Genomic DNA, 13,697 nt, shown 5'->3' with positions numbered 1-13,697 from the left:
ACACCTTTTAAAAAATTCCTTTTTCCTTTCTGCCAGTTCCTTCCCAGAAATATCATTCTTTTATCTTGTCTTCTTTCCTGAATAAAAAAAGCCTATGTTTATATCATAGCTGATAAACAAGGAGTATGCCTGGATTAAGAAAGAATTAGTAGCGTGAACTGAATGAACAAATTTCAGTTTCTATAAAGTTCCCTTCATAATCTCAATAATCAAAGGCTTCATTTCATCTCCTCTTTTTCTAATTGAATTTTTAAAAACATTAGCAGTTAACTTTTGTAAGAGACATAAAAGTCTTATGGGTTGTTTTTCTGTTTTGTTTACTAATTTAATCACTAATTTGTATTCCCCCTAATGACCCAGAAAGACCTGAATTATATTGAACCTTAGGTACTTTCTTGTTGTTGGACCCTGAGCAAAATTATTTCTCAGTTTCTTCAATTTCCTCAAGTATGAGGATGATAAGACCTACTTCCCAAAGCTCAAATGAGGTAATATTGGTAAAATGCGGAGCACAGTCTCTGAGTCATAGTAGACACATAAGAGATGCTAGCTTTCCTCTTTATTAAGGTACATCCAAGAAGGGGGAGGAAAAATTCTCTTCCCCTCTAACTCAGACACTGGAAGAAGGCCAGAAGGAAAAGGCAAAAGGAGAGTTCTGAAAAAAACAAGAAAAAAATAAAATATACCTATATGAATATTTATATGAATATTCATTACATCAGTAATACATGAATTTATTGTTATGAATATTTCCTCCACCAATACATAACACAACCTCTTTACAACTTGGTGTAGATATTAGCTAGGAGCAGGTGGTTTTCAATGGATAGAATGCTGGGCTTGGGGTCAGACTCATCTTTGTGGAGTTCAAATCTGGTGTCAGATACTAGCTGTGTGGCTCTGGGCAAATCTCTCAGTCTTGTTTGTCTCAGTTTCATCATCTGTCAAATGAGCTGGAGAATGAAATGGCAAACTACTCCAGTATCTTTACCAAGAAAACTCAACATGAGGAGACAAAAGTGGAACAGGATTAAAATGACTAGACAGAGACTGACATGTATTTAAAAAAATACACCATCAATGAAAACATTCATCCTCCTTTGAGCAACCTGGTAATACCTTTATGACCTTAGTTCGATTGGGCCATGGACAGCAGACATACCAGACCCTTACTTCAAATCCTATCCTCCATGGCCGAACTGCTAAAATGTTTACCCTGCTGGAATAGCCTATGGCCACCTAGAGCTGCATTTCAGTGAGTGTTTGTAGACAGTGCACACACATGCACATGTGCTTGTACAAAGATACAATATGTAAATGTATAAGGGATTTTTATGAGGCAGCAGCTTCATTAAATATTTTGTAATTGTGGACAAATATCTTTGTGATAAAAGTTATTAGACTTAACCACCAGGCACAGTGAAGCTCACCTATAATCCCAGTTACAGGGAGGCCAAGGCTGGCAGATCTCTGGAATTCATGAGTTCTGGGTTGCAGTGGGCCATGCCTATAGGATCTCTGCTCTATTTGGTATTAGAATGGTTAATTGCAAAGTACAATGGGCCAGCAAGTTACCTCAGGAGAGGTGAAGCAACCCAGATCAGAACCTGAGCAAAGTTCCCTTGATAATCTGTAGTGAAATCTACATCGATCTGCTAGATATATTTCTCCTGCTCTAGCAATTTTGTGTATCACATCCAGCAATGAGAGTTAACCCACATTTTGTATTTATTTATATGAGATAAGTGGCCATTTATTTTGGAAATGATTTACAGTTTAGGCATAAAAATAATAATGCATGGTATATTAAAAATTATCCTAACAATATTGCAATATTTATTGCTGCAGTATAATATCAAAGAATCACATTGCTCTTTCATTTCTGTAGAACATGTCTTCATTTGGCCTGTGTTACTGGACATTTAGATGTTGTGTCCCTATTAGTAGAAAGAAAATGTGAACTGGATTTGTTGGATCAAGATCGTCGAACACCCTTAATGAAGGTATGCATTAGTTAACCATGCTGTTCAATGAAATGAATTTGGATTTCTGTTTTTGATTAAGAAAATGAACTATTAGTACATAGCTCATTTAAATATCACCAATGTTGCTTGAATATACTAAATTTTATCTTACAGTATTATTTCTTTGTATACTATTGACAGGCAATCCAATGTCAGCAGGAGGAGTGTGCAACTATCTTGCTTGAACATGGTGCAGACCCTAATATTGGAGACAACAACAACAATGCTCTTCATTATGTTGCGTATTTTCAGAACATAGACATCGCAGCAAAACTGCTTCGCTATAAAGCTGATATTGAAGCAAAAAACAAGGTGGAAACTAACAATCTTGTAAAATAAAGTAGATTATCATCTAAAAAATCATAGTATCCAATGTACACATTTTATAATTCATTTATTTATGGAAGTATTTCTTTAATGAAAATAATTTAAAATCATTCTGTCATAATTCTGAAGTTCATTAGTCTTCAGAATTTCTAATGTAGGATGGAGGGGTGAGGAAGTCAGGGAGCACATATTACACTGGAGAGATTTCATTCACAGTGGAACTCCTAAGAAGGAAATTCCCTCTACTGATTTAGACCATGGATTGCTTTATGATTTAATCTTTAGAATATGGATTTTTCAACTGGGATCCATTAACTTTGAAAATGCTACAATAAGTTTATAGTTATTTCAATGTAATTGGTTTTGTTGTTTTGTATCTATTTTGGACATTTAAAAACATGATTCTGAAAAGTGGTTCATGACAAAGAAAAAGTTAAGAAACCCAGTGTTAGGGAGAGTCCTGGAGGTACTACATGGTCTCCCACTCAGTACATGTGTCAGCTGCAGGCCCTAAATCTAGGTCTTACTAACTTTGATGCCAGCTAGCTGTTCCATCAAATCTGTCTCTCCAGAATCTTCTTCGCATGGTCTATTAGGTCTGCTTCTCAGAATGCATTAGTTCTAGCAGATATTACCTGTATTGTTTTCTACATATAGACCTTTACAATGTGACTTTGTCATGAGGAAATGCCATAAGGCTTTTAGGAAAAACCTTTTGAAGTTTGTTCCTACTAGATATAGCTACACAGACAGAGTTTTTACAGGAAAAATTCTTAAGTACATGCTTTCTTTATCCTAATGACTACACATTTTCTTTTTTAGAACTGCTGAATGATTCCTGATTTGCTAAGACCTAATTCTTAGTCATTGTCACTTGAAAGAGAAAAAAAAAACAATAAATATATTAGGAGGGTTGATAAGAAAGGGAAAATGCTAGGTGAATGACTTTGTTTCAGGTTTAGCCCTCTCAAAACAAGACTGGTTTTTAATTTTTTAAATTTCTTGTTGTTGAGTCTGTTGTACACCTCAGGAGAATGGGTAAAAACAAGTAGTTTTCAACGTTAATCTCAGCCAGCATATAACTTTACCTTAGTAGAGTTCCGATGAAATAAGTTTGGCTCCATTTGGACAATAATTGCTTATGAAATGAAAAAAGAGAGAAGATACTCATGAAATAATATGAAAGATTCTCTTAGAAAATTTGAATTTCTGTTTTGTGATTTGATATCTACTTTTACTCTATCATTTTACATATAAGGAAACTTACAGCCCAGACAGATGAAATAATTTGCTTTATGGTCACATAGGGATTAACTAACAGAAGCAAGATTAATGCTCTAGTCTTCTCACTGGAGTGTTCCATTGTACCATATTTTCTGAACATGTCATTAGCAAATTCACAAAATATTTGCAAAATGTCATAAATTGAGCTGAAATAAATATAGAATGCTTACTTAATATAACGATATCTTTATTCTAACTTTGCAGGAAGGCCTTACACCACTTTTTTTTGCAGTTAGAGCAAATAAGTGTGATATGGCAGATTTTCTATTAAAGAATGGAGCAAATGTGAATGCCTTGGATATCTTTCAGAGGTATGATAATTAAAGCTTAAAAGACATGAAACCCCAATGTTTTTTGAGGAATAAAAACAACTTAAATAATGGAACACTTAGTGAACAACAATAATTGAAATTGAATATCATTGCAAAGCATTGAAAAATGTCAACATCAGGTATGAAAAGAAAATATCCTTATATTTATGAATGCAAGAAGGAAAAACAAGTTTATTTGGGCATACTAACCATTGTTTACTATTTGCAGTTTTCTTTATTGATTTTAAATCAGCTACGATTATTCCATAGAACTTTTGAACTCTCATAATTCAGCTGATTCTCTTTTTGAAATAATCTTAAAATCATTTGCATGGGGATTATAGCATGGAGCATCATCTATGAAAAGGGAAAAAAAATCCCTATTTATGACTCTGCAAGAGAAAAAACAGTTCAGTTCATGTGGGCATACTAACTATTATTTATTGGTGATTATTATTTGCAGTTTTCTTTATTGAGTTTAAATTAGTTAAGATTATTCCATAGAAGTTTTGAACTCTCATAATTCAGTTGATTCACTTTATGAAGTAAGTTTAATGTCACCCATGAGGATTATACCTTGTATTTTCCTGCTGCTTCTTGTTTTAATTTTCTCTTAAGAATATGCACATTGTTAAATGCAAATAAATAAATAGAATGATATGATGACATATTTTGATGGACCCTTTATCTTATACATTGTGAATACTCATGCCACAGATTCAAATTTTAATCCTTCCATCCAATCTCATCCTACAGGACTTTTGTCATTAAGAACCTAGGAAACTCCCTGAATTCTTCCCTTCGTTCTTTTAATATTTGAGGACCAGTGCAAGCTTTTGTTTTCAATTCAAGATTAGGCCACCTCTTTTTCTATTCTTGTATGTTTGTGACATCACTTACTACATCAGACTCATCAAAATCACCTACTTGTACTCTCCATACATATGTCCATGGATTTTGGGGATTATCTAAATTTTGATTCTTCTGAAATCATGTGTTTCTGTTAAGTATTTTGTAAAATTTACTGTGGCCAAATATCATTCCTGAAAGAATACTGATGTTTATAAAATGAGCTTTTGTGGCAGTGTGAGCATTAGAGAAATGCTGTATGGTTTCTCAAATGAGATCCTACTGGATTTTGTTTTCCCAATAATTTTGAAACCAGTTCATTGTTGTTTTTCAATGCCCATGCAGACTTTTTGCGTGTATATGTCTATATGTATAAACACATGTACAAAGATATAGGTAAAACAACTAAATTAAATGGGGCTGCCCATTAAACTACATGGAATCTGGAAAATTCTTACTTTTCATGTAGTTTTTCAATATGGATTCTATGTCACCATATATGTGGGTCTTTTCCACATCAAAAAGCTTGCTGCAATTAGGAAAATGTCATCCCCAAATAGGAGCATTTGGAAATATTTCTGGCATATACAATCTATTCTTTTTGGACTTTGTGCAAAGCATCCTACATAGCAGTGGCAAAAGCCAAAATATCCCTTTAGTGGAATGTGTTATCAAATCTTGTGTTCTTTTAACATTGCATGAAAGAAAATTTTTGGATATCACCAAAAAAATCCAAAACAAAACCCAATGACAGACCAATCCCAATCACAAAACTGATGTTATCCTAATAAATAAAAATGATTGGTTACTATTGTTGGAATGATTTCAGAATTAGTTGATTATGGTCATTCAGATCATAGACTGGCCGGAATTAAAAGTACAAATACAAATGAGAAGAAAGCATAAAGAAGAAATAGAGAAATGTAATCTGCTGTAATTAAAAATGCTATCAACTCTTCCCAATGAGAAAATCAAGCAAATACTAAACCATTGTTCCAATAAAAGAGGCAAAATAGCCCAGAAATTGCATCAGTTGGGAAATGACATCTCTCCCAACAAGAGAGCCATTATATTAACTCGAGCTTAGAATACAACACAATTTGTTAAAAAAAATGAGGAGGAATATAGATGAAGATGTGTTGCTTCACAAAGAAATGAAAAACCATTAAAGAGATAATTTGTTTCACATTTCTCTAATTGCTGGGCATTCCTTCAATGTTCAATATTTGGTGAACACAAAAAGGACTACTATAAATATTTTTGTTATGGAGGTCCTTTTCCCTTTTTTATAATCTCATGAGAATACAGACCTAATATATCTGTTCTTCGAGGTTTACTTGCCTGTTGCAGATAGTTCAAATCACTCTCCAGCATAGTTGGATCAGTTCACAACTCCACCAACAATGCACTAGTGTCCCAATTTTCTTACATATTCTTCAACTTATAACTTTTTCCTTTCTTATAGTATTAGTTAATATAATGGTTGTGAGATACTTCAGACTTGTTTGACTTCTTTCTAAACTTTTAGAGAAATTGGGTTTCTTCATCTGAAAAATTCTTGCTCATTTATTAACTGGGGAGTGGTTTGTATTCTTATAAATTTGACATAGTCCTTTATATATTTGGGAAATGAGGCCTATATCATAAATACTTGTTACATAAGTTATTTCCCAGCTTTCATTCTAATTTTGGTTGTATAAAAATTTTTGTTTTTATAAAAGCGTTTGCTTATGATATCATGCTTCTTGTTTAAGTCATGCTTTGACCTTATCTTAGTATACAATGTGAAATGTTGGTCTATACCTAGTTTGGGTCCTATTGTTTTCTAGTTTTTGCAGCAATTTTTGTCAAATAGTGAGTAATTCTTAACCCAAGGGGTAGGGTCTTTGGGTTTATCAAACACTAGGTTGCTATGATCATTGACTATTCTCTGTTCCACTTTTCCGCTACTCTTTTATGGACAGTACCAGAAAATTTTGATGATTGCTGCTTGATAATGTAGTTTGAGATCTGGTATTGCTAGACTATCTTCTTTTATATTTTCTTTTCATTAATGCCCTTGATATTCTTGATGTTTTCTTCAAGGAAGTGAATTTTGTTTTTGTTTTATGATTTTCTAGCTCTATCTAATGATTTTTGATAGTTTGTTCCATGACACTGAGTAAATAAATTAATGTAGGTAAAATGATCATTTTTTATATTATTGTTTATATCTTATTTTTGTCAAAATAATTTTATAATTGTATTCAGACAGTTCCTGGGTTTGTTTTGGCAGTAGACTCCCAAGAATTTTATTTTGTTTATACCTATTTTGCATGGAGTTTTTCTTCCTGCCTCTTGATTATGGGCCCTGTTGGTCATATAAAGAAATGGAAATGATTTATGTGGGTTGGACTACAACTTTACTAAAGTTGTTAATTATTATAGTTCAATATTTAGTTGATTTAGGATACTTTCAGTATACCATTATGTATCATCTGAAAGAGTGATCATTTTGTTTCTCATTGCCTATTTTAATTTATTCTATTTCTTTTTCTACTTTTGTTACTATAGCTAACATTTTTAGTATTATGTCAAAAAATAATCATGACAATTGACATCCTTGCTTCACTCCTGATTTTACTGGGAAGTCTTCTAGATTATCTCCATTACATATAATGCTTGCTGATATTGTTAGATAAATACTGCTTATCATTTTAAGGAATATAAAATGTTGCTTTTCTTTTTACTCTCTAGTGCTTGTTATAGGAATAGGTGCTGTATTTTATCAAAAGCTTTTTAAAGCATCTTTTGAGATAATCATATGGTTTCTATTGCTTTTGTTATTGATATAGACAACTCTATTGACAGTTTACCTGATATTAATCCAGTCTTGCATTTCTGGTCTAAAGTCGATCTGGCCATAGTTTATAATCCTTGTGATACATTGCTGCAAAATCATTGCTGTTGAGTAAGAATTTTTTTCCATTGATATTCCTTTGGGAAATTAGTCTATAATTTCCTTTCTCTGTCTAGGTCTTTCTGATTTAGGTATGGTGTCAAATTGGTGCCAGAAAAGGAATAGTAGAACTCTTTCTTTGCCTATTTTCCCAAATAATTTATATAGTATTAGAATTAAGTTTTCTTTGAATGTTGATTAGAATTCCCAAGTGAACCCATTTGGCACAGGGACTTTTTTTTTCCTTAATGACTTTCTCAATTACTTTTTTTTAAGATATAGTTATTTAAGCAAGCATCCCATTTTCCCGATCTATTATTAATCTAGGTAATTGATATTTTCCTAAATATTCATTGATTTTTCCTTATATGGTGAGATTTATTGGCATAGAATTGGACAATTTTTAACCTAATGATTGTTTTTATTTCTTCATTGGTGATAATTTCATTCATTTTCTTTTTGACAGTGGACACATGGTTTTCACCATTTTTTAAAAACACATTAACCAATGGCTTATTTCATTGATTTTTCATTAAAACAGCTAGTAGATTTATTTACTAGTCTAATACTTTTCTTAATTTTTTTGTTTACTTTAAATATTTTGAATCTCATATTTGGTTGTGAGGAATTCTAATTTGGTACTCAGTTGAGGATTTTAAAAATTTATTCTCTTATTAGGTTTTTTTTTTGTTTGTTTGTTTTGTTTTGTATTTGTTTTGAGTTTCATACCCAGTTCATTGATCTATTCTTTTTCTATTTCACTGAAATAAGAATTTAGAGAAGCAGATTTTACCCTAACTACTATTTTGGCTGCATCTCATACATTTTGGTATGTTATCTCATTATTGTCATTCTCTTTTATGTCCTACAACTTTGCTAAAGTTGTTAATTCATTCTAGTATTTTAGTTGTTTCTCTAAATATTCCATATCACTGCAAAGAGGGATAGTTTTGTTTTCTCATTACCTACTTTAAATTCTTCAATTTCTTTTTTTTTTCTTTTGCTGATAAAGCTAACATTTCTAGTACAATATTAAATAGCAGTGGTTATAAGGGGCAACCTTGTTTTAACCCTAATTTTATTGGGAATGTTTCTATCTTATCTCCATTGAATATAATGCTTGATGATGGCTTTAGATAGGTGATATTTATCATTTTATGAAAAACTCAATTTATTCCTATGCTCTCTTGTTGCTGTTGTTGTTTGTAATAGGAATGGGTGTTTTATTTTGTCTATTGAGATAATCATATGATTTCTGTTAGTTTGCTTATTAATATAGTCAATCAATGCTGATAAATTTTCTGATATTAAGACATCTTTGTATTCCTGGTATAAATATCATTTGGTCATTTTGTATTATTCTTGTGATAAATTCCTATAATCTCTTCTAAAATTTTATTTGTTTCTTATTATTTCCCAGTTAAATTTAAAATGTATTTTAACATTTGTTTTTAAAAGTTTTGAGTTCCATATTCTTTCTCTTGTGCCTGTCCACAGCTCCGATTAAGAAACCACAAGTGAAGTTATGCAAAACATTTCCATATAAGTCACATTGAGAAAGAAAACATAGATGTCCCATCATAAAAAAAAAAAGAAGAAGAAGAAAGCTTGAAGTATAGGTAGGGACAGAGGGAAGGAGAGAGAGAAAGGAAGTAATAGAGGGAAGGAGAGAGACAAGACAGGGAAGGATGGAGGCATGAAGAAGGCGAAGAGGAAGGGAAGGAGGCAGAGAGATGGAGAGGAAGAAGGAGAAAAAGATTGAAAAGGAGAGGGAAGAGAAAGTATGGTTCATTCTGTATTCAGACACAGTTTCTTAAATCAGTCCTTCAGAATAGTCATAAAATATTTTATTGCTTAGAGTAGCAAAGTCATTCAAAGTTGGTCATCTCAAACCATTGCTATTAATTAGTACACAGTATATGTCACTTTGCTTGAATTCATGGATGACTTTCCAGTATTTTTTTTCTGAGCTTAACATTTAACAAAGAATAATATCCCATGGCAATCATATGCCATATTATTCAGCCATTTCCCAATTGGTGGGCTTCTCCTCGATTTCCATTTTTTTTTTTTTTTGCCCTGAGAAGAGAACTTTTACAAATATTTTTGTACTTATAGTTGTGTTTACTTTAAAAAATCTCTTTTCATATTTAAAGTTAGTAGTGGTATTATTAGGTAAAAGGATATACCTGAATTTCTAGCTCTTTGGGCATAGATCATATCTTCTGATCATTTATCATTTGGGCCATAACTCATTATTTTTTAAAAAAAATTTACTCAGTTTCCTCTATGTTTGAGAAATAAGGCGTTATCAGTGAAACTTGCTCCAAAATTCTGTTTATAATTAACATTGTAATCATATTCCCCCTTGTTCTATTCTCTCTCCTTTCACACTAACACTCCACAAAAAATGTTTTATTATTGACCAAACCCTACCCCAATATGCTCTCTTCATTTATCACTCCTTCTTCTTCCAATATTCCATTACTGTCCTATTTTCCTTTAAAAGAAGATATTTCTATACCTGTATATTGTACATTATTTTCTTTTTGAACCAGTTCTAATGAGAATGAGGTTCATTTACTTCCCCTCTCCTCTCCTTTTCCACACTAGTATAGAACCTTTTTCTTGCCTCTCTTTTTATGGCAGATAATTTACACCATTCCACTGTTCTCTTTCCTTTTCTCCTAGTGCATTCATCTATCACCTCATAATTTCATCATTTTTATTTTGTCTGTCTTATTTTATTATTATGTTTACCAACTATGTTCAAAAAGGTTTTTTACATTTGTTTTTACAATTTTTGAGTTCTAGATACTTTCCCCTTATTTCCTCCCACAATTAAGAAACCACTTGTGAAGCTAGGCAAACCATTTCCATAAAAGTCAAGTTCTAGAAAAATAAACATAGATGTCCAAATCTAATGAAAGGAAAAACACTCAAGAAAAATTAAATAAAAAAAAAAAACAGAGAAATAGAGAATGTTTTAATCTGAGTTCAGACACAATCAGTTCCTTCTGTGGGTAAGGATGGGTACTTTCTTCATAAGTCCTTCAGAGTAGTTGTGGATGATTATACTATGGAGAATAGCAAAGCCATTTACATCTGGTCATTGCAAAACACTGCTATTACTTTGTATCCAATCCATTTCACTTTGCTTGTGTTTGTGGAGGATTTTCTGAGTTTTGTTTTGTTGTTTTCTTTTTTTCTGAAAACATTCTACTCAACATTTCCCAAAGAATGATAATATTCCAAAGTAAACACACACTTCAGTTTATTGATCCATTATCCAATTGATAGGCATCTCCTAATTTCCCAAGCTTTTTTGCCCTGAGAGTTGCTGTGAATATATTTTATATGTAAAGGACATTTTTCCTTTCTTTTTTTTCCTAAACTTTTTTGGTATTCATGCCAAGTAGTGGTAGTGTTAGGTCGAAGGATATGCATGAAATTGTAGCTCTTCAGTTGCAGATCATATATTTTGATCATTTATCAATTGGTGAATGATTTAACTTTTATAAATTTAATTCATTTCTCTTCATGTTTGAGAAATGATGACTTATCAGAGAAACTTGCTTTGAAATTCTTTTTGCAATTACTATTGCTAACTATAATTCCCCCTCCTCCCTCCCAATTTATTCTCTCCCTCCTTTCACCCTCTCTCTCCTCAAAAGTGTTTTGGTTCTGGGACCTCCCCCAATATGCCTTTTTCTTTTCACTTCACCCCCATTTCCCTCCTATTTCCCTGCAGAATAAGATATGTTTCTACATATCTTATTGACTATATATTATTCAATACATATTATTATTATTAAAAGAGTTAAGATTCACATTCTCATAGTCTCGTCCCCTTCTTCCCATTTGTAATGTGCAGGCTAGCTTTCTGGAGGTCCTCCAGAAGGGTCTTGGTCTCAGCAGGATAGACACCACTAGAATGGTCAAGAATAGAGACTAGATTTCTTTATTCTAGCCCAGTCTTGACCTTAGTGCAAAAGGCAAGAAAGCCATCAGTAGGCTGGTCAAAGACTGTCTGTCTTTCAGTCCTCCTTAGCCCTTATATGCCTTATTGTAATTAGATCATTACAGGATACTAATTGTGTGTCAACTTAGAGAATCATTACATCACCATACTATGTATATATGTGAACTGGAGAACCATCATCTCATCTTTTCCTCTGAGTTGACAGCTTATTTCAAGTATACTTCTCCAGAGTTCCAGTCCTCTACAACCTTCACTATAAGTTTTTTTTTTCCTTGACTCTTTTTTTTTTGATAGATAATTTTCACAATTCTACTTCTTTTCCCTTTTACCCAGTAGATCCCTCTCACCACTAAATTTCTTTTTTTTTTTTTTTTCCTTTCTTTACTTTTTTTTTTTTTTTTTTTTTGCTGTTGAGGCAAATGGAATTAAGTGTTGACTTGCCCAGGGTCACACAGCCAGGAAGTGTTAAGTGTCTGAGACCAGATTTGAATTCAGGTCCTCCTGACTTCAGGGCTGGTGCTCTATGCACAGTGCCACCTAGCCCCAACTTCATTATTATTATTATTATTTTTTGAGGCAATCTGGATTAAGTGACTTGCCCAGGGTGGTTAGGTTCTTACTAAGTGCTAATGAGATAATGAGATATTAGGTTCTTAGTAGGTGCTAAATCGGTATTTAACAATTCTCTAGTTCTGGCCTTTGGGGGGAGTTTTACCCCTTTGAACTCCTGGGGAGGAGCTTGCATGCTTAGGAGGAGCAAGTTCATTGGTTGAAGTATTTTTCCCAGAAGCCCTTGCATTATCCCATGCCCATTCTCTTGGAGGATAAAAGAAGGCATCACTCAAGAGATTGAGAGTCTTGTCTGGGCTAGATCTGGGGTGGCTCTCTGGAGGAAAGAAGAGTCTCTACTCTAGGTCAGAGTTGGCAGCTGAGAGATTGAGTTGAGACAGCAGATCTCCTCCCAGATAGCAATCAGCAGTCTCTGGAGACAACAGAACATTACACAGGGTCACACAGCTAGAAAGTGTTAAGTGTCTGAGACCACATTTGAAATCAGGTTCTCCTGACTTCAGGGCTGATGCTCTATCCACTGTGCCACCTGGCTGCCCCAATTTCATTATTTTTTTTAAATTTTATCCCTTTGTATTCAACTTAAACTTGTGTCCTTTGTTTACATATACTCCTCTTACCTTCTTAATAATGAGAACGTTCTAGGAATGTAAGCAGATAGGCCTTATGATATCATTTTCCTTGTTACCTCCTTATGTTTATTTTTTCTCATTTTTAAAAATTAATTTTATAATTAAAACATTTTTAGACAGTACATATGCATAGGTAACTTTTTACAACATTATCCCTTGTACTCCCTTCTGTTCCAAATTTTTCTCCTCCTTCCCTCCACCCCCTCCCCTAGATGGCAGGCATTCCCATCCATATTTAATATGTTATAGTATATCCTAGGTAAAAAATATATATGTGCAGAACCAATTTTTGTTGTTGTTGTTGTTGTTGCAAAGGAAGAATTGGATTGGGAAGGTAAAAATAACGGAGAGAAAAACAAAAAATGCTAACAGTTTACACTCATTTCCCAGTGTTCCTTTCCTGGGTGTAGCTGATTCTGTCCATCATTGATCAATTGGAATGATATTATCTCTTGTCTATGTTGAAGATATCCACTTCCATTAGAATACATCCTCATACAGTATCCTTGTTGAACTGTGTAATGATCTCCTAGTTCTGCTCATTTTGCACAGCATCAGTTGATGTAATTCTCTTCAAGCCTCTCTATATTGATCCTGTTGGTCATTTCTTACAGAACAATAATAGTCTATAACATTCATATACCATAATTTACCCCACTATTCTCCAATTGATAGGCATCCATTCATTTCCCCATTTCTAGCTACTACAAAAAGGGCTGCCACAAACATTTTGGCACATAAAGGTTCCATTCCCCTCCTCAGTATTTCTTTGGGATATAA

General features: G+C 33.1%; 1 protein-coding gene across 1 annotated transcript in view; it reads left to right on the top strand.

The window, feature by feature from the left end:
* LOC141543989 (uncharacterized) overlaps window positions 1–13,697 on the top strand; it is a 66,223-nt gene that overhangs the window by 3,820 nt on the left and 48,706 nt on the right. The window contains exons 2-4 of the mRNA XM_074269637.1: window positions 1,889–2,003; window positions 2,166–2,336; window positions 3,840–3,946. Coding sequence (XP_074125738.1) covers window positions 1,889–2,003; window positions 2,166–2,336; window positions 3,840–3,946 — 393 coding nt within the window. The remainder of the gene's footprint in view (window positions 1–1,888; window positions 2,004–2,165; window positions 2,337–3,839; window positions 3,947–13,697) is intronic.

Source organism: Sminthopsis crassicaudata, chromosome 5 (assembly GCF_048593235.1).
Source record: "Sminthopsis crassicaudata isolate SCR6 chromosome 5, ASM4859323v1, whole genome shotgun sequence".
Taxonomy (NCBI): Eukaryota; Metazoa; Chordata; class Mammalia; order Dasyuromorphia; family Dasyuridae; genus Sminthopsis; species Sminthopsis crassicaudata.
This window is presented reverse-complemented; position numbering and strand designations above follow the sequence as displayed.